We start from the raw sequence: 21,849 nt of genomic DNA, 5'->3' as shown, positions 1-21,849 counted from the left end.
AAAATATTTTATACTTAAAAAAGACAAATAATAGACAATAATATAATATGTTCAAGCATATATTTAAATATAGCAAGCAGATAATTATTTCTGTGGATTTTAGTGAATGTTAACAGAACATTTTCGAACTGCAACACATGAGAAAATATCAGAACTTGATGCTCTAATGTTCAGTTTTTGCTGAATGGTGATTCATGTGCTCATGTTGGAGGATGTGTTCTGTGTTGAACCGTCTTTCCTCACATTATATTTCAGATCAGCCTGGTTGTTCCGTGATCCGTATTCTGAGCGGGTTCGTCTGTGATTTCCAGCCCCAGTAGGACCGCTGCCTCCGGCTACGTGCGGGCGCTCAGGTCCTCGGATCAGCTGGCTCATCCTCAGCTGCCCCTGCTCCCTCATTCTGGAGGGGGGGGCTGCAGGAGCACAGGAGCGCGCTTCAGATTAATGAGAATAAGAATAATAAAACAGAACGTAGGAAACGCCATTTTACTGCTCTAATTCTTTTATTACAACTCTATAGTTTGGTGAAGTTAGTTTTATGAGTGAGAAAGAGAGAGAGGGGGCGAGAGACCTAGACAAACACTGGGTGAGGCGGGGGGCGGTGCAGCAGAGTTAACGCAGTCCTGTTAACTTCTCTTCCTCCGCCGGAGCGCGGCTCACTTCAGCCCAGACCGGGACCCGGGAGAGGACTGCAGCTGCAACTGGACTAAACATGAGGTTTCCGTCTCTGCTGTTGGTTCCGGGGGTTTTTCTGTGCGCGCTGTCCCCGCCGACGAGCCGTGCAGAGCAGCGGGGGTCTGAGGGTAAGGCCGGCCGGCTGGGGTCGCGTCTGCACCCAGCCACTCACATTAACACACATAACTCCTTTACAACAGGCTGGAGGGGCTGTTCGGGCCGAGCCTCCAGACTGAAATGCCCGGTGGAACAGTCCCGGGACCCCGGAGGAAAAGCCAGGGACCCCGCGGCCTGTGCATGCGCTGCTGGCTCCACCAACACACCGGCCAGTTAGGAAAAGCTCAGATTTATTGGACAGCCGGATGCAAGCCGAATGGTGATTTACTGTTCATAAAACACACGAGCCACCTCATCTAGTAACTCATGTGCTTCTTTTTCCGCTGTGAAGAAAATGTTAGTAAAATGAAACGCGGTTTCACACCATGTTCCCTGCTGACGGGAGGCAGCGGGCCCGGGGCGGAGGAGGACCTCCATGCCGCTGACGTGGACGGGCTCAGCGTCGGCTACAGGATAGAAAGCTCCAGAAACATGTAACATCGAGTTAAATACAGTTTGTTAGAGAATAAAAACCAGACTTTTAAGACTTTCTCGGTTTATATTTCTCCTCACTGCAAAACCCCGGGTGAGAGTCTGCAGGAAGGGTTAAACCTGATGTGGTGAAATAACAGCAGTTGTTTCCAGTTTAGTCTCCCTCGGGCTTTTTGAAGGCATTTCAGAGAAGAAGAAAGAAGAGACAGAACAGACAGATGGTAATGACGATGATGAAACTTTAAGACATGAAAAAAAAAGGTGAAAATGTCAGATTTATTTAACTGAGGTCAGATTTTAGGGCTGAATGAACTAAGATACTTTTTAATGCACAGCTTCTGTTTAACAGCCTGACTTCAGTGTGAAGAGGAGCAGATCATATGTCTGGTGTAGGTGTAAACTTTCCGTCTGTTACTGACCTGAATCTGGTCTTTAGCTTCTCCTGAATGGGAGAAATTAGAGAAGAAAATCAGCAGAAATATATATTTTCAAACTGCATCTAAACCATATGAAAACCAAGTGTTTAGTTATGACCTGTGTCACGTCTCAGGGAGTTACTATAATATACAGTTAATAACTGATTACAACCCATTACAACAACCAAACAACCAAGTAATGAGTTCCAACGAGGAATCATTATATCTGCAAAAATAGATGCAGAATGATTTTTTTTTGTTTTTTTGCATATTGTTCAGCCCTAATCACAACAAATGATTTTAACACATCTGTCATCAGCTCTGCAAAGTAACTATTCAGCAGCTTCACACTTTGCTTTTGGTGATTTGATAAATTGTTAAGTTCTTAGGAAATTTTCAGCATCTAGTTTTCTGATCAGGGATGATACATGGTCACAGATACAGGACTTTTCTGATGCTCATGATTTGATAAGTTAAAGCTTATACTTTTATTTCTGCCTGGTTTCTTTATGACAAGACTCCCATTGTGCACAGTCGAGATATATCCCACTGAAGCTGTCAGAAGTGGCAGTACATCTTTGTTGCTTCATGTCGAAGACGAGAAAAAAAGAAGTGTGCGGTCTCATCTTTCTGAACTCCTCTACGATGTTGTGTCTTCCAGAGAAACTTCTAGTCGTCACAGTTGCAACCAAAGAGACAGATGGCTTCAGACGTTTCTTGAGGTCGGCTAAACACTTTAACTACACTGTCAAGGTAGGAACCCCTATGGCAAGATCTCTGTCAGAGTTCCTTTCCTGCTGTCTAGCCATGAAAGCCTCTATCTGTTCTGCAAAAGAAAACAAATTCCTGCTTTTGCTCGACATAGTTTTGCCTCAAAGCTTTTAAAGATTTAACCTTTTCACTGCATTTGAGTCACTAATAAAAGTGAAAAGTAAAAAGTAAAAAAAAAAAATGAAAAAAAGTTAAACTTGGCAATTAGGATAAATTGATTACTTCAAAACCAGAAAAGAAGATTATTTGAAGATAAATATATTTACATTTTTTCTAATTTGCATTACATGTGTGTATGTATATTGTAAGGTTCTGGGTCGGGGTCAGAAATGGAGAGGCGGCGACTACATGTCAGCTCCGGGAGGAGGCCAGAAAGTGCAACTCCTCAAAGAGGCTCTGGAGGAGATGAAGGACGAGGACAAGATCATCCTTTTTATCGACAGGTAGAGTTTCAGATTGTACTGACCTGTCAGATGTGAGGCCAGAGTGACGCCCTGGTACTTAAAGGTGCTACATGTACGTTTTCTCTGCCGGGACTGGGTGGTGGTGATGATGGATACTTGCCAAGACCTTCAGCCATTATTGTGTTTACAGGACAAGAGGACTGAAGGCAGACTGGACACTACAGTGACTCACTATCACAGTATTACGAGACAGGATGGACCAGGGCTCGCTGGTTGGCATAATAACTTCAGTAGAATAAAACAAGTGATTGAAATAGATGGTGATAATATCTACTCTCCCCATTGGCTACCCTGCTCCCATGCTAACAACAAGCTGGGTTATCTTAGCCGCAGTCCACCTGCAGCAGGTTGTCCCGACCGGGAGATTTAAATCTTGACATCTGAGTCTCCAGTTATTAAAATCTTTAAAAATATGGATCAAACCACCAGGATATAAAATTGTAACTTAAAACTGGATAAAAATATAGCAATAACAAAAACTTACGTATAGCACCTTTAAAGGAGTTCTTACCATTCAGACCACACCAAACCAGACGGGTTTAGATCTGTCTCTCCTGTCCCTCAGGCAGTTTGCATGAGCTTGTCAGCTTTAACTACTGTCAGTATTAAGGTTGTGTGGTCACACACTTGTATGTGCAGGTTGAGGTTTTTTTTGCTTCACCACACAACAATATAACGAGGCAGCTGTGACTCAGAAGGTCCGTGGTCCGATCCCAGACTCCTCCAGTTTGCATGTCGAAGTCCCTGAACCCCGAGCTGGCTGTTTGAGTGTGTGACGGGTGTGATGTATGACTGTGTGAGTCAGTGGGTGTGACGAGAAGTGTAAAGCACTTCGAGAGGTTGATATGACCAGGAAAGGCCTCTACAAGTGCAGCCCATTTACAGACACATTAATATTAGTAATATTAATATTATTAATATTATTATGTGTCACTTTCACCTTCTGTCCAGTTCGTCCCAAACCTGCTCCATGAGGTTCAGGTCTGGAGACTGTGCTGGTCTTCATCATGTTCTGTCTGATCTTCTAATGCTGTGGCTCATTATCTTTGTGTAGGACGAAGCCTGTTTGTCTCCACTGTGACAGCGGTGTACAGTCGTACTCCTGCAGTACGGTGATGATCAGAGGTCGTAGTGACACAGGGTTTCTCTGTGGGAACCGTTTCAAGGCTTCATTCACTTTCACTGCTGCAGGAAAAAAATCAACTGGAAACTTTCTGCCAGTAAACACAACCACTGGCAGCTAAACTCTCCAGATAAAGGATGCTGTCCTCTCTTAAAAGCAACCCCTTCATTTACTTTAACTATGTCAGTGGCTTCACACCCAGCTGAGGACCACAGTAACGTTTTCTATTCTCGCTCACTGTTTGACACAGCTACGACGTGGTCTTCGCCTCGGGTCCCAAAGAACTGCTCAAGAAGTTCAAGCAGACCAGACACAAGGTGGTCTTCTCCTCCGAGACCCTGATCTGGCCCGACAGACACCTGGAGGACAAACACCCCCACGTCATGGAGGGAAACCGCTTCCTGGGCTCAGGGGGTAGGTCCACCAGCCCTGTCTGTCACACAGCTGGAGCAGGCCTCATGTCTGTGACACTGTGATGAAATTCATCTTTTTGTATAGTGAATTTTTTTTCCCTGAATTGGTTTCATCAGGAAAGTCTTGCTCCCAGTCTGTGTTGTGCTCCTGAAGAGTTTTATAGACCAAGTAGTTTATTTGAGGGTTGGGGCTGGGAGCAGGTCCTGCCTCGTAAGACAACCGCAGGGGGAAGAAAGTATATTATTTGCTATAAAGACGGTTTTGTGAATTAGAGACACATTCATGCACAGACCAGACTTCAGTCCTGGTCCACAGTCTTCTTTAACAACATACTTTCAGACTGATGTTTGAGTGTAGTCAGGAGCAGCAGAGGAGCAGAGTTCACATCTGTAATTTTAGGTTGAGGATGTTTGTCATTTCTTTGCATTGATAAAAACACTGATGATGTTTAAATTGAATATAAATGACAGACAATATCATACATATTTCACTAGTTCATCTTTCCACCTTACATCATTAAATTAAAGGTCCCATATAGTCTGAGGTAAATTTGAATGCATGGTTAAAGCTCCATCCAGTCTAAAGGTAGATGTCCATGTGTTTGTGATTATAAAGCAGGTCTAGGTTCTATATTAATACTGTGAAAGTATCAAAGCCTCAGTCCACAGAGAAATGCACACAGCCTGTATTCAGAAACTGAGCCTTAAAACCAGCCGTCAGGACTTCTGGAACTTTGTGATGTCACAACAAAGCAGTCACTGCTCTCAGTCATGCCCCAAGCCCCGCCCACCTGGACCCACCATCCAACCTTGCAGGATTTGGTTTCTCTGAGTGTTTACCTGAAATCTGCTATATTTTCATTGGATCACTCAGAAAACAGTCAGCCAATCAGAAGAGGGCCTCAGGTCCTCTCCTCTGATTGGCTGACTGACCTGTTGTTACTAGAGCTCCAGAGAGAAGCCTGAGAGAGGAGATGTAAAACTACACTGAGATGGTTTTTGGTTCTTAAAACCACAGATATATCTTCTGATGGAGATCAACACCTCAAATAAAACACAGAAGAAGAGTGAAATATGGGACCTTTAATACTTTAATACTCACAAGCTGCTGATGTGGTTGTAAACTTTTTTAGCCTGTTTTGCAGGGAGGAGTTTGGTCATTTCTTTTTATAGCAGAGAAACAGCAGGCCTGTAGTCAGCAGTAAACAGTCTGTAGTCAGCAGTCAGAGCTGAGGCCGTAAAAACTGGACCTGGCTCGAATCCTCAGTCCTCTGAAACAGACGCCTTCATTTTTCTTGACAGACGATGTGTCGGAGTTTAAATACATGAAAATGAAAATCTGTTTGATAAAGAGGTCTAGACTTTTTTCACTTTCTGTCTGTTTCCTCTGGGTCTTCTCAGGTTTCATTGGCTACCTTCCCAACATCAAAGAAATGATTTCTGATTGGTCGGGTAAAGATGATGACAGTGACCAGCTCTTCTTCACCAAGATTTACATCGATGCAGCAAAAAGAGTGAGATCTGTAACACTGCACTGTTCATTTTATTGATTTATTTCATGCAAAAGTCACAATAAATACTAAAATACTGGAACTGCTGATAGGAACATATCATTTATTAAACATTATTACATAATATTTGATATCATGTGACATATAATTCTCAAATAGTTCCAGAGAAAACCAGATCTTTGATCATATTTTACTGATTCTAACAGGAATGCTGTTTTTATTCTCTAATTATTTCCTGTCACTTCCCTGTTGCAGTTTTGTGAGCTGTTGTTTTAAGTCAGTGAGACTCAGCATTTTGTGAACAGGTTTTTCACATTAAAAACCTTCCAGTAGCTCAGTGGGAATAATCTCTCCTGTTCCTGGGGGCTTTTAATTTGTAACATGTGCAGGAAGTGCAGAGGGGTTTTATTGATGCTGGTTTAACAGCAAACCAGCAGAGCAGAAAAAAACTGTAGTGTTAGTGTTTTGTGTTGAGTGTGAGTCTGTTGTACTGAACATTATCACACACTCTTTACTTCAGCCTTTGATTGGAGAATCCTGCTGTTAGATGTGACTGAGATATAGACAGTGAGAACAATGTGTTTCCCTGTTTCAGAAATCCATAAATATCACACTGGACAGCAAATGCAGATTGTTCCAGAACCTCCACGGAGCCCTCGGTGAGTCCAGCCACTGTGAGGACTGAGGCGTCCAGTAACACACACAGTCTGAAGTGTGTGTGTTACTGGATCCTGAGGCCTCTGCTGCTCTGTTAGTGCTGTTAACTCTTCTAACTACACCTCATAAACAAACCAAACACTAACCTGCTCCCTCTCCTGCTGATGAGCCCTGATAGTTGTTACTGATGTTTAGACCAATGTCAAAAATAGACACACACACACACACACACACACACACACACACACACACACACACACATATGTGTAGCTATAATTGGCTCTTTTTTAAATGTTGAATAGATGAACTGACTTTTACTTCAGTGATCAGAAACACAACAGCTTCTTCCAGGAGCTGACATGAATAACAGTATGAACTCAGACCAGGAACACACTGGCTGTGTGGTGTGTGTGTGTTGTGCCGCCCAGGTTAACGGGTTAGAGCGAACACACTGCCTGTGTCGCGGCTGAGTTACGTGATCCAGAGCTTCGGTGTTTTTCACGCTCGACACACAACTCCCAGCATATATATTGTTCCATTTATATTTATATTGTGAAAAATGATAAATATATTTTTTACCATTATAGCAGCTGTATGTGGAGACAGTGACATTTCCTGTCAAAAATAAAACAGAAATACATTTTTAATGAAGAGAAATCCAACAATCAGGTATCCTGTAAACTGTATGCAGACAGACAGAGCTGCAGCAGCAGTGACGCAGCAGACACACACACACACACACACACACCACGCAGGCAGTGTGTTCAGTCACAGTACAGATATAAACCACAGACAGTGTTGATTGTGTTTCTGAGCATGAACCGCTCACTGAAACATGAACACCTGTCATGATACTGATGTTATCAGTATTGTTATTATATTGATAGACAATAGTCAGACAATACAACATTGTGTTTGTTTTGTAGCTGCTTATGTAACACGTCCTGACGTTGGTGTGGAAAATGACTCTGGTCACGACTCTTTGAGGAAACGTGTCTGTGATCAGAGGTCGACTCGCCTCCTTCTGTCTGATCAGAGATCTGCTTCCTCTGCAGCTGCTGCATCGTCACAGTGAGCGTAGTGAAGCGAAGCTCAGGGTTCACAGCTGTAGAGGTTCAGTGTCTCTGAGGCGGAGGAATCTGTGAGGACTCTGCGAGGTGAACGTGCCAAAGCTCACAGATGCCGCCATGAGTCCAGGGGCATGAATGGCCTCCCTGTTTACGCCTGTTTGTCCTGCGTCTGTCTAAAGAGATGAGCAGTCGCACATTTACATTTACAAATGTCGAACATGATGTGATAAATGCAGAGAGTGGACAAAAAAACTAAAACAGTCCTTACAATTGTAAATAACATATTTAATTTAATTTAATTTTTTTTTTTACATTTGACTAAATATGCAGTCATCCACTGCCCCTCCCCCACCCCTGACAGCCCCCTGTTAGGAGACCCTGTGGGAAAAATGTAGACAGACACACATGTACTGAGGAATGTTTGTGTGTCAGGTGTGTATTGTGAGCTTTCTGTGGTGTTGTGTTTCTGTGACACCGTTTCCTCAGATCAGATCACCAACTCTCTGGATCCTGCTTGTTCTCTCTCTGAGCCCTGTGGGTCGGAGGCTGCTGGGGTCCAGTGTTTCTGTCTGTCGGGTTCCTGAACGAAGATTCATGAGTATCTGTAAAGATCGTAACCTGTAGCTGAGAGACAGCTGTTGTTGTTGACACAGACATGAAGAGGTTGTAGCTCTGTCTGTGACTCAGACCAACACAGACATCATCAGCGTCCACATCAGATAACGTGGTTCAGCACATTTACCCAGGTTCACTCCCCAGAGCCCAGCACGTTTAACTCAACGCCATTCAGCTGAGTCTGAGCGCTGCGAAGCCGGTCTGTGTTCACTGGTTGTGTAGAGTGATTAGCAAGTAGAAACTTGCTGAGCTCATCAGTCGCTTCCTGAACATCAGCAGGAAGTGGAGGTTTAATAAAATAGTCAGTGTGAGCTGACACTGTCTGAACTCACAGACTCTTCACTCACTTAGTCTTGATCTTAGTCCAGGTTCAGAAGGTTTTGGCTCTATGAGCATCTGTCTTCTTTCTGCAGAGACTCAGTTTTATTTGGCTGATGATGATGATGATGATGATGATGATGATGAGCCTCTTGGACCCACCCTCCTGATTTCTTGATTAATCTTTTGATAATGTGTCTTTGCAGAAAACTTTTTTGCAGATGTATTTAAAGCTCACTGTGACTCAGGCGTCTGACCTGAGTCCATGGAGCTTGTAGGTGCTGTGGGGTTTTCCCTCAGGGTCTAAATTCCTGTGGAAGAGAAACAGGTCAATCTTAGTATCAAATTCCTTCACGGAGCAGGTGAGGGCCTCTGAGAGATCTCCTCAGATGTTATCTGCTCTTAGTTTATCTTCTTCACATCTTCCTCTGCCTCATCTGGTCCACGCCCCCCTCCTCTCCTGAAGGAGACAGTCCTGGGTCTCGTCCTGGGTCTTGTTCTCGTTGATGGGCCTCTGTCTGTGTTCCTGGGTGTTTTCTGTCTCTGACTGTGACTAAATACGCAACATACACAATCCTCCTGCCACACAAAGGCACGGCTGGATTAACCTGTTGAAAAATTAAAATTTTGCCCCCAATGACTCACACAAACACACATTTATTGAGGAATATGCACCAAATGAGCACAATAGAAGAAGATATATTAAAAGACAGGGACAAGTTTAGCTCCTGATTTATTATTGTTCTCAAGTCTAAAATTAATTGAAGTACCAGAAGCCAAGTGTCTGTGGAACAGGGGTTTTAGGTTGGTATCCTCTGAGGCTCCAGTGAATTATAAAAATCTTTACATTTGATGACATAACAACAGTTGTAGACTGAGCATTCTGGGTAAAATTGGAGGAGCAAAAACACTTCTTCTCCAAACGTGGATCTGAAATTGTAACAGTGCTCGGGACAAAGTTGGACTTGATAATGAAGGTGGAGCTTGGTGTGTGTGTGTGTGTGTGTGTGTGTGTGTTTTTTTCCAGATGAGGTGGTCCTGAAATTTGAGGACAGTCGGGTACGAGCCAGAAACGTGCTGTACGACACCCTGCCTGTCATCGTCCACGGGAACGGACCAACCAAGGTACTGACCAATCACATGCTGAACACAGCAGCTACAGGTAACTACAGGTCAACAGCTGGTGCAGGCGTCTAAAGAACTCCACGACCTCAGTCAACAAATCTGAGTCAACAAATCTAAATCTGTGCACACACCCACGATTAATTAAACCACGAACCATTGAACCATGTGTCAGGTGCTGCAGTGCTGAACCAGCAGGAGCTGATTCAGACACGTCCTAAATGCTCCAAGTGCTTAGATCATCGACATCGATCCAAGAACTCTTTCTCCTCTTAGAGAAGCATTTGGTTCAAACGTCCACGTTAGCTTTACAGCTAGTGTTTCCTTCTACATGTCTGTTACATTATGTCTGTTCAGCTGTCAGTCAAACATGTTCTCCACCCTCTCAGAGGACGTTCCTGATGGGTCTTTATTCTTCAGTCATTTTTTTTTACTGCAAAACCGAAATGAGCCTCGTGATTCAGTCAGACTTTGATGTAGTTTTTTTAAAGCTCCACACAGTCTAAAGGTGTTTGTGATTATAAAGCAGGTCTAGGTTCTGTATTAATACTGTGAAAGTTTCAAAGCCTAAAAGATCACCTGTTTGTTTTCCAGCTCCAGATCAACTACCTGGGTAACTACATCCCCAACACGTGGACCTTTGAGAGTGGATGCACAGTGTGTCACGAGGATCTCCGCCCTCTCACAGCTCTTAAGGTCGGTTCACAACCATATTAAATAATTATTGAAACCCTTCGGTTTTCTGTAATAAGCCCTCTCTCCTGGGACTCATGTGATGCTGGTGTTGTTTCCAACAGGAGAGCGAATACCCACTGGTGGTGATTGGCATCTTCATTCAGCAGCCGACTCCGTTTGTCACAGTGTTTTTTGAACGTCTACTGAAGCTGCAGTATCCAAAGAACAGACTCAAACTCTTCATCTACAACCAGGTGACAGGAGGACATTTAATACACCACCTTTATCCTGATGGTGTAACTTCATCTGAAATTGAGTCTGTGTAAAAAAGTTTGAGGCACCAGTCACTGAAATAAAAACTGGTCATGAATCAACAAGACACCAAATACTCCAAGGCTGCAAATGACAAAAGAAGAAATGATTTTTTAGTTTTATTTGCTAAAGAAATTTAAAAAAAAGTTGAACAGAAATAGAGATGAGAAAAAGTAAATTAACTCCTTCAAACCCAGTAGATGCAACTTTTTTCATAATTTAGTTAAATTGAACACACACTCATCACACACTCGGGACTGCTGGAATCAGTGCAGATGGCTTTTTTTAGTGCACACTTGACATGCTAACCTATTAGCAGCTAATGCTACTTGACTTTTTAATGGCTCAGATATTCACAATTTTAAAATATTAAGCTAAAAACAAGGTAAAGTCCAAACCAAACTTTATGTTTTCATCATCCAAAGCATGATGGGAACTCACTCACTGAAGGTGTAAACCTGTTTGATTAGTTATGCCACATTAAAAACATTCACAAGATAAAAGCCCTTTGCTGTCTCACTCTTAATAATCAAACAGTGACATAGAAAAAGCTTCTGGTTGCACAAACATGCACCATGATAACGTCTGATGGTCATGAAGTAAACTGTCACTTATGCAGATTTAGCTCTGCTCTCTGTGGAATTCAGACTTTTTTTTCTGTCCGTCTCTTTCTCCTCATCCTCCAGGAGGTTCACCACGAGCGTCAGGTCAGCTCCTTCCTGAAGGATCATGGGAACCTCTATCAGGATGTCAAGTTCATCGGACCTGAGGAGGAAATGGACGGAGCTGAATCCCGCAACCTGGGCTTGTGAGTTTAATGTGGGCGACTGTATGACTCTTGCTAACATTAGCACTGGTCCTTCTAGATGTAATTTATTCTTTTTCAACACCAGCTGAGTCTTTGGCAGCTGCTGGATCACAGGTCCAGATGTGTGGAGGGAAAATGACCCCAGCAGCTTCCTGTGACCTCAGCACTCTGTACATTACTCCATCAGTTTCACAGGTCTGAGCAGTGGGAAACAACGTCGGCCACATTGTTCAGCTGTGAGCTTAAAACAGCCTCTCAGGATGTTGCACCAATGAAATTACAGTCCTGACATCATCTGAATAAACGGGATGCTATTTTTGGTTTCTACAATGTTGTGAAAATAAGTAAAAAAACAAAAACAAACACTAAAGAGATGCTGTGTATCATTTCAGTTATATATTCTATATATTTCAGTTATATATTCTGTATATTTCAGTTATATATTCTGTATATTTCAGTTATATATTCTGTATATTTCAGTTATATATTCTGTATATTTCAGTTATATATTCTGTATCGGTGCAGCGTCACGGTGTTGGACACCTGCTGTGACATGTGATGACCTTCATGTTGTTTATGGTGTTGCTCACATGTCAGCGTCTCTCCTGCAGTGACATGTGCCGGAAAGACGCAGACTGCGACTACTTCTTCAGCGTGGACATTGAAGTGGTCTTAAAGAACGAGAACCTTCTCAAAATCCTCATCGAACAGAACCTGTGAGTAGATTCACTGCAGTCACAACCACACAGAGTGACTCTCCTCATTACACTCATTTATTTTGTCCAGATGAAGACACAGGATAACGCTCCTGTTATTGTTGTTCAGTCCCATTGTAGCACCGATGATAACTCGGAGCGGACGACTGTGGAGCAACTTCTGGGGAGCCCTGAGTGCAGACGGCTACTACGCCAGGTCTGAGGACTACGTGGACATAGTTCAAGGACGCAGAGTGTGAGTTGCTTAAACTTTGTTCCCTAAAGCAGCAGTTCTCAACAGCACTCTTATTGGACAGAGCAGCTTGTCTCTCCGTCGTCATCACAGTCTGCTGATGATGTCAGGTCCTGGTGTTGGTCTGTCATTGGTCTGACCCTGTCCTGGTTTCCAGGGGTGTGTGGAACGTCCCGTACGTGTCCAGCGTGTACCTGGTGAATGCCGGCCTCCTCCGCTCAGAGCTCACCGACTACAACCTGTTTAACTCGGACGTCTTAGACCCGGACATGGCGTACTGCCACACTGCACGCAGCAAGGTGGGTGAGAGAGGGCGAGTGACACAGATTAGTATCATGTGTGTACTGTGTCTGAACAGTGAACACGTGAAGTTTCACTCAGTCTTGATGAATGTGTTTGTGTAGATCTATTGAAAATGAGTGTTTGTAATAGTCAGTGTAAAGTTGTCATGTTGTGTATCTTTGTCTCAGGGAATCTTCATGTACGTGACCAACATGCACAGTTTCGGTCGAATCCTGTCAACAGAAAACTACCAGACCAACCACCTTCACAACGACCTGTGGCAGATCTTTGAGAACCCAGTGGTGAGGGGGGGGGGCACTGATTGTTTCATGATGATAACTAAGACACTTCACTCTATCCTCTTGAATTTAGTAGTATTCAGTAGTATTCAGTAGTAGTATTCAGTAGTAGTATTCAGTAGTATTCAGTTGTATTTAGTAGTATACAGTTGTAGTATTCAGTAGTATACAGTAGTATTCAGTAGTAGTATTCAGTAGTATTCAGTAGTATTCAGTATTATTCAGTAGTATTTAGTCGTATACAGTAGTAGTATTCAGTAGTATTCAGTAGTAGTATTCAGTAGTATTCAGTAGTATTTAGTAGTATACAGTAGTAGTATTCAGTAGTATTCAGTAGTAGTATTCAGTAGTATTCAGTTGTATTTAGTAGTATACAGTAGTAGTATTCAGTAGTATACAGTAGTATTCAGTAGTATTTGGTGGTATACAGTAGTAGCATTCAGTAGTAGTATTCAGTAGTATTTAGTAGTATTCAGTAGTATTCAGTAGTATACAGTAGTAGTATTCAGTAGTGTTCAGTAGTATTCAGTAGTATTCAGTTGTAGTATTCAGTAGTATTCAGTTGTATTTAGTAGTATACAGTTGTAGTATTCAGTAGTATTCAGTAGTAGTATTCAGTAGTATTCAGTAGTAGTATTCAGTAGTATTCAGTAGTATTCAGTAGTAGTATTCAGTAGTATACAGTAGTATTCAGTAGTATTCAGTAGTAGTATTCAGTAGTATTCAGTAGTATTCAGTAGTATACAGTAGTATTCAGTAGTCCTGAATCCTGAGCTTGTTTCAGGATGATAACTAAGACTCTTCCTCTGTGTGTTTGTCTCAGGACTGGCAGGAACGCTACATTCATGAGAACTACACTCTGATCATGAAGAACAAGCTGATTGAAACTGTGAGTCGCGTCCACAAAGGTCAACAGGTCACATCGCATCACATCACCACAGCCACACAACAACACACTGACACAACAACACACTGACACAACAACACACTGACACAACAACACACTGACACAACAACACACGGACACAACAACACACGGACACAACAGAAGAGACCGGAAGTGTTTTTACTTACGCAGGTTCAAACTGAGTGACAGGACCTGAAGCAGCAGCTGTGATGAGACCTGGTCCAGTTCTCTGCATGATGGAGCTTCAAAGCTTCCTATCTTATCCACTTTGACATGGGAAACACTGGTTCTTCCTTTAGGAAAGGAAATGTGAAAATGCCGTCCCACAATTCCTTGCTGCAGCAACATTTAAAGTGATGCACGATTGTCGTTTCACCACTTCAGACCCATGTAAATATAGAAACAACAGAGCAGCTGTTGATGTTTCACTCTGTTCTTCTGTTCTTCACTCTGCCTCCTGTGACGCAGAGTGAAGAACCAGAAACTCACCTGTTGAATCTTCATTAAAACAAAAAATGAGGATGCTGACGGGGGATTTTCATGAATGTGTATCAGTGCAGTTGTTTGGACGATCTGACGTCCCTCGTGATGCAGTTGTGTCGTGTCGTCTCTCCACCAGCCCTGTCCTGATGTGTACTGGTTCCCAGTTTTCTCTGAGGTTGCTTGTAACCACCTCGTTGAGGAAATGGAGCACTATGGGAAGTGGTCTGGAGGAGCCAACGTGGTGAGTTATCAGATGGGTTTTCTCATCTTCTTGATCAGTGCAGTGACTCCTAAGGTAAATTGTTGGATGTTTACCCAGAATGTTCTGTACGGAAGCTGAGAAAGGTCATACTTGCTAATATTTTTATCCTGTTATCTCGAGATAACGACATATTAACAAGATAGTTTGTTTTCTCAAGATAAAAGAATAATTTAATCATTACCTCGAGAAAACAAAACTCAGTTACCTTGAGATAACGGGAAGATATCTCAAGAAAACAAAAAATCTTTAAAAAAAATTTGTTTTCTCCTGATAATATGTCGAAATCTCGAGATAACAGAGCTTAGGATAAAAAGAATAGTTGCGGGTATGGCCTTTCTCAGCTTCCATAGATCTGCCCCGTCAATGCTATAATCTGCAGACGGAGAGTTTTTTTTAAACTGCTTCCTTTTGTCTTCAGGACACCAGAATCCAGGGCGGCTACGAGAACGTCCCCACCATCGACATCCACATGAATCAAATCAACTTTGAGAAGAACTGGCACAAGTTCTTACTGGAGTACATCGCACCGATAACAGAGAAAATGTACCCTGGTTACTACACCAAGGTAAGACTGGAACACAATCATCATCATCGTCATCATCATCATCATCATCAAATCAGTCTGAGCTGTGAGGGAATGAATCTGATCAACTCTGTTCAACAGGTTTAAGAAAATGATGATGTCTGCGAGAAACTTTCCTCATTCATCCTCTTTGTTGCAGATTGGACACAGCTGTAGTGCTCGTACTGCATTTCCCATAATTCACCTGTCAGAACAACAAAGTAGTTATTACTTTGGCAAAAGTCAAAGTGTCAGAAGTCTGGCAGCTTTAAACTCAGTGATCAGCACAAAACAACAAAGTAAATAAAACTCCCAGAAGCCCCTGCTGCGGTGTTCTGAAGAATTCTGGAAAGATAAATAACTTCAGGAAAGACTCCCACCTTATAACCCTAAAATTCATACAAGTAAAACCTGTGACCACACCCACTTTGCTGCTCTATAACTGTGATAGGTGCAACCAGCAACCTGCTAATGCTAACTAGCCCACATCTTCTCAGTGGTGTGTCAGCAAATGGGTCTTGTTTTAAAGGTGATATTCAAATACTGGCCAAGTCTCAAATGATGAGCCAGAGGGGATGAAAACAGGAAATACTGTTCATTCTCTCATTACACTAATTACAGCGTTTTTTCATTTATTTATTAAGCTAAAATCAACAATGCACAAATGTTTCAAATTAAAAGCCTCCCAGGAAGGAGAGGGATTATTCCCTGTGAGCCACATAGTTTCTAATCTGAAACATCTGGACAGAAGTTTAAATTAGAAATAAAAGCTGGTTTCTAATATAAGCCTGTGTCATACAAAAGCCTCTTGTTCTTGACTAATGAGGGAAGTTTGGTTTTTTTTACTTGAGAATTTATGGCAGTAGAACAAAAGCAGAGTTGAGGACAAGCAGTAAATGTTCTTAAGAGAACACTTATGAATTTAGTATTTGTGGCAGCAGGACAGTGTGTGTGGGACTGAGTCAGAATAAACCACAGTGTGTGTTCATGGTGTTTTTAACAGTTTTTAGGCTCAGAGGAATCAGATACATCAGGCTGTTAGTGGGTGACAGTCATTATTATTGTTACTGACCAGAAGATAAATACAGAATCATCAGACTGATGCTTTAAGAAAAGAGATGTTTCCAGTGTTTGTGGCTTGGTTAACTATTGTCATGCATTATTTTTTATAGAGAGAAGTAAAACATAGTTATTTATTTGAAATCGTAGTGATCATGGTGCTGAAATGATACAACATAGATAATTTTCATAACTGATTTATCATATCGAAATGACATCATTTACTGCCTCAGAGACACTTTTAAGATATGATGTATGATTTGTAGGCTTGGGCCGAAATTCAGTAATATTGAATATCGAGATATTTCCCACCATATGTGATAATTTCATAATGTCAAACTTTTTTGTTTTGTTTTGTGCAGACAGCCCTGCTGCAGATTCCGACCCTCATGTCACTGCTTTGTACATCAGCATGTGACGAATAAAACTTCAATTATCATTTATATCTGAAGCATCAAATACAAATAATATGATTAAATTATAAATCCTCACTGTAAAAAAAAAAAAAAAAAAAAAACCCTCCACTGCAGTAATATCATATATCGTGATATTTGGGCTGGACTGTATCGAGATATTAAATATTGGATAAGGCCCAAACCTCCTGATTTGTTATTATCTTTGACTGATGCAGATAAAGGAAACCGGCAGCTGCCGTCCTGTTGTCGGCTCCTGTGTGTTGTGTTGTGTTGTGTTGTGTTGTGTTGTGTTGACCAACATGTCTTCTCTCATCAGTGTGCCACTCCCTTGAACTTTGTGGTGAGGTACAAACCTGACGAGCAGCCGCTGCTCGTCCCTCACCATGACGCCTCCACATTCACTATTAACATAGCTCTCAACAGCAAAGGCGTTGACTACCAGGTAAATGAGGAGGAGCTGGCAGGTGGTAGAAGCTACAGGACATGGTGATGCAGGTGATCTGCGGCTCTCTCTCTGCTTCTCTGCTCCATCTCTGGAAGCGAATGAACCGACCTGATGCTTGAGCGGGAGCTGCGTCGAGTGGCGCACATGTGTTCACACACTCTGTGTCTCTGGCCAGATGAGCAGTTTCCATGAGAATGCTTGCATGACTCCTTTCTGTCTGTGTGTTTGCAGGCTCAGTTTGACTTGGCCTTTGTAGTTAGATATAAGCCAGATGAGCAGCCCTCTTTGAGGCCACACCATGACGCCTCCACATTCACTATAAACATTGCACTGAATCAAGTGGGCCCTGATTACCAGGTGAGTGTGTGTAGAGGTTGGTAGAAATCTGACATTTCCAGCAGGTGCATCCTCGTGTAGAACAAAGTACCCAACATATATAATCCCATTACACATGCAACTGAAAACTCAGCTGCTTCTTTAACGTGGAAATCCACCTTAAGTCAATTAAAAATGTGTCGTTCAAACGATTTTGAGCAACATGGAGACAGTTATGGATCATTACTGTGTCCCAGTAAAACCACAGTGAGAGATTATTCATTTAAATCCACTGAGTAGGTTTTGAAGATGTCACTGTGTGGTGGTAGAATAACAAAGGGCCGTGTCCTGTCATATTAAAGAGAGACTGGTTCACTTCTGCTGATTAAAACTCATTAATTTAAAATACGTAACGCTCAATGTAATAGAAATATAGTTAAATCTATTTTAAAGTGGAATTTTACTTGAAACAGACATGTCTAAATGTAAATAAGATTTTTATTTTATGGCTCATTGGTTCCTAATAATTTCCTAGAAAGAACGATTTAATTTGTACTGATTGTAGAGAAAAGTAGAAAGTAGAATAGAAATTCATTCAGTATTTATTCAGTATCCAAAACATTTGTGTTTTGCACAGTTTTATTCTTGTCAGTAAACAAATATATATTTTTTTACACTGAGGTTTCAGCAGCAGTGAAACAATACAGAGCACTTATTGAGAGCTGAGGTCGGAAGTCAACAGCGTCCTGGATACTTTCATTAAAAACACAGATAAATTACATTTTATTGATTCGCTATAAGTTATTAGCCACCATTGTTGTGACAACATGAAGTTAAATATCTTTACAACCGTTCAAAACCACAGTGTGGTGAATTAAAATCTTCTTATTTTGGCAGCTCCCAGTGGTTCAGTAGGATAGAAAAATAATAAAGGAGACAACGATTCAGGCTACTATCAGAACAGCTGAGGTAATACAGAGAGAGGGAGAAACAAGGGGGTAGTAGGGGCCCCGGGGCCACTTAGAGTATTAATCTGCCCTGTTAAAGGTTGAACATAGACGAGCTCAATCTACACAAAGGTTTAATAAAGCATGATGCTGAGTCAGAGTCATATCATTAAAAGTGGAATGCCATCATATTTCTGGCATGTTCATTTACATCCTGGTGTTTCAAACTTTCCCATTGCGTCATCTCTGTTTGTGAGTCTGTCTTCTTTGCATGTCACATGGAGCTGAGGCTAGGGGCCTTGTTTTATCATTGCATCCATGTTGTTTCCCTGCATCTTCAAAAAACTGGTCTGAACAGTCATTAGGTCTCAGTGTTACTGGTTCATGGATGTGAACTGAGAAGGAGCAACTGCTAAATACAGTCACTGTCATGTGTGAAGCATGAAATACTGTGTCAGAGGTCCAACGAGGCTGTGAGGAGTAAATCTGAGGACACCATTTTTAAATACTGACATTCTGAAGTACGATATATGTATATGTATATATGTAATATTTGATTAGTGATTATTCTGATGACAGAATCAGTGGTTTTGCTTGTGAAAGGTCATTAACTAGAAATCACATGTAACAAGTTCTCAAATAAAACCTGGTTTTACTGTGAACCAGAGGCCACCTGACAGATCACACCTGTCCACCTGACGTCTGTCAGCACGACCACGTCCTGACCCATGAGGAGTCAGTCGTTATTACTACATTATTACTACATTATTACCGAGAACTCAGTAGTTATTACTACATTATTACTACATTATTACAGAGTACTCAGTAGTTATTACGGCGTTATTACTACATTATTATGGAGTACGCAGTAGTTGTCATTATTATTACATTATTACTGCATTATAACAGGAGTACTCAGTAGTTATTACTACATTATTATTAAATTATTACAGAGTACTCAGTAGTTATTACTGCATTATTACAGAGTACTCAGTAGTTATTACCACATGATTCCTACATTTTACACTATTACTTAGCTGTTATTGCTTCATTATTACTACATTATTACTACATTATTATACTAGTACTTAGCAGTCATTACGGCATTGTTACTACATTATTACTACATCATTACATGACTAACTGTCAGATTTTTATCACAGTATTTTCACTGTAGCGTCACTAATCTCACTGACGATGACTCTGTTCTGGTCGAGTGTCTCAGTGAGTATTGACGGTGTGACGATGGTGTTTGGGAGCTGAAATCTATTGAGACCAGCGCAGACTGAACAAAGCAGAAAAAACAGAAAATATATCCACAATATTCACATTCATCAGTTCAGATGGACACATTGTAATGTGATGTAATGATTCAAACATGGCTGAAACAAGCAGACCCACCGTGTGGACCTGGTGTCTGATGTGAATGTGTGCTGTGCTGTGACCTCAGGGAGGCGGATGCAGGTTCCTGCGCTACAACTGCTCCATTCAGGCTCCTCGTAAAGGCTGGGCCCTCATGCACCCCGGCCGCCTCACCCACTACCACGAGGGCCTGCCCACCACCGCCGGCGTCCGGTACATTGCAGTGTCCTTTGTGGATCCCTGAACTCCCAAAGATGGCACACCTCACCGGCTAGTCCAGACCAAACAGGACACACGACGTCCACAGCTGCTCTTTATTCTCTGATCTGGAGCAGTGACCGTTTCTGTTTTCATTAACCTCCTGATACCGTTTCTGTCTCACTTACAGAATCATATGCAATTTGTGACTCGGATCAACCTTCATCAGCAGCAGAATTTCAGTGCTCTATGATGTCATGAGACATAAACACAGATGCACAGCGGAACAATAACACATGAAGAACATGTTATCGCCAACTCCGCCAATTTTACATCAACGTGTGTGTGTGAAGCCTTTAGTGTCTGCAGAGGGAGCTGAGTGAAGTCTCTGGGGCCTGCTCCTTATCCTCTATTAGCTGAACACTCCTGATTGTCTAGTTGCATTGTGGGTAATGTAGGTGGCTGGTTTTGCAAGGAATAAGAATGTGTGTAATGAAAAAGAAAGATACCTCTGGTTCTGCTGCATTGATTTTAATCTTATTTTGAAACATCCATCCTGAATCTGACAGGAGTGTAACACCAGATCTTTCAACTGCCTCATAAAAGCATGTAATGCCACAAACAGATCCTCATACAAGTTGTTGAAGATGAAGTTCCATCTCATAATAATGTCGTATTTTCTGTAATTCACCGATTTTTTTTTTCTTCATGATGAATTATCAGTTTGTTTGTTTCCAACAGCTGGACTGTTGTTGCGCCCTGCAGCCAGCTGCCTCTTCCACCTCAGCCTCATTAACATCTACAGCCCCTTTTCCACTGGTTCTTTACCAGATCTATGTTGTCAGACTCCCAGTGAACTAACATCTGGAACTATGTTGAACCTTTTTTTCTTCCTGAAGAACAAAGTGTTAAACAACAAACAACAATACAAAAGCGATTGTACAGTTGCATTGTGGGTGTGAGGTGTAGGCGTTTTTGGAGCACATAACTCATATTGATGACTAAATATCTTTGAGGTTGTCTTACCGGCTCCGGCAGGGCCTAAACCTTCTCTGGTGTTAATGATAATAATAAATTGAATTCATGCTCCATTAAAGCAAGTAGAACTGACATGAACCTGCTCTGCTGTTTAAAACAAGGTGTAACTGTCTGTGACTTAACACAAATCAGACCTGAGGTCAGTTATTCCTGCACAGAATAACTGTAAATAATGCACATTTAACATTTACTAACACCCTGTGACAGTTTGAGTTGTACTGTTATCATCATCCTCACACATGGAGCCGCTCGGTGCAGCTGTTGGGTCTGAATCTAAAGCTCCTGTTTGGTCTGGAGGGTCTGGTCCTGTTGTGCCTTGACCTCTCTCAGGAATGAACCAGCTTCGACTTTTTAGATGCTTTTGTAAAAACTTGCGTTGTTGAATTTTACTTCATTACAAGTTACACAAAATGTGCCTTTTTCTGTATCCAAAGCAGTTTCTCTTCCCAGTCAGTCTTGACATGAGACACTCCAAAGCCTGTTACACCTCGTATTTATTTTGTGTATAATTCAATTGATAAAGCTCACTTTTTTTTTTTTTTACATTTGCAGTATCGCTGCCTTTTGAGAGATTTCATATTGGAATCAGAGATGTCTTTTTCCTCTGCACACTGCTGTCAGTCAGCTGAGTAACACTTGTCACTTCTTGCTGTTACAAGCCAGCTCGCTGTTCTCTGAACCCGTTAATAAAACGGTGAACCCAACTGAAGTGAGTCTGAGCTCTGATTAAAGGTCCCATTTACACTTGTGTTGATATATTTGTGGTTTTCCTCTCAGGCTTCTCTCTG

The 21,849-nt window shown here is 41.8% G+C and overlaps 1 protein-coding gene across 4 annotated transcripts; it reads left to right on the top strand.

The window, feature by feature from the left end:
* Positions 1-578: 578 nt before the first annotated feature.
* Positions 579-21,765, top strand: plod1a (procollagen-lysine, 2-oxoglutarate 5-dioxygenase 1a). Of its 4 annotated transcripts, none has more exons than XM_071475106.1 (19): positions 579-803; positions 2,341-2,432; positions 2,760-2,893; positions 4,288-4,451; positions 5,852-5,964; positions 6,557-6,620; positions 9,649-9,746; positions 10,338-10,439; positions 10,541-10,672; positions 11,417-11,538; positions 12,150-12,254; positions 12,364-12,489; positions 12,644-12,785; positions 12,957-13,070; positions 13,891-13,956; positions 14,594-14,698; positions 15,138-15,284; positions 17,073-17,198; positions 19,914-21,765. In XM_071475106.1, exons 1-19 carry the CDS (start codon positions 713-715, stop codon positions 20,067-20,069), a joined length of 2,199 nt encoding a protein of 732 aa, XP_071331207.1. In that variant the 5' UTR covers positions 579-712; the 3' UTR covers positions 20,070-21,765. The 4 variants fall into 4 exon arrangements, with proteins under 4 accessions (XP_071331207.1, XP_071331208.1, XP_071331209.1 ...); XM_071475105.1 differs by lacking the exon at positions 17,073-17,198 and adding an exon at positions 17,433-17,558 and having other exon boundaries at positions 581-803; XM_071475107.1 differs by lacking the exons at positions 17,073-17,198; positions 19,914-21,765 and adding an exon at positions 15,442-15,724.
* The last annotated feature ends 84 nt before the right edge of the window (positions 21,766-21,849 follow it).

Source organism: Trachinotus anak, unplaced genomic scaffold, assembly GCF_046630095.1.
Source record: "Trachinotus anak isolate AG129_WGS33_773 ecotype Australia unplaced genomic scaffold, CSIRO_AGI_Tana_v1 ptg000004l, whole genome shotgun sequence".
In the NCBI taxonomy this organism is placed as follows: domain Eukaryota; kingdom Metazoa; phylum Chordata; class Actinopteri; order Carangiformes; family Carangidae; genus Trachinotus; species Trachinotus anak.
The sequence above is the reverse complement of the archived record's forward strand: the minus strand, read 5'-3'. Positions and strand labels throughout refer to the sequence as shown.

What these genes read in the sequence shown, in the direction of transcription:
- plod1a (XM_071475106.1), top strand. Translation starts at nt 713, where the DNA reads ATGAGGTTTCCGTCTCTGCTGTTGGTTCCGGGGGTTTTTCTGTGCGCG. An exon ending in GCCCTCTCACAGCTCTTAAG is followed by an intron (nt 10,440 to 10,540) that starts GTCGGTTCACAA and finishes TGTTTCCAACAG; the next exon opens with GAGAGCGAATACCCACTGGT. An exon ending in GGTCTGGAGGAGCCAACGTG is followed by an intron (nt 14,699 to 15,137) that starts GTGAGTTATCAG and finishes TTTTGTCTTCAG; the next exon opens with GACACCAGAATCCAGGGCGG.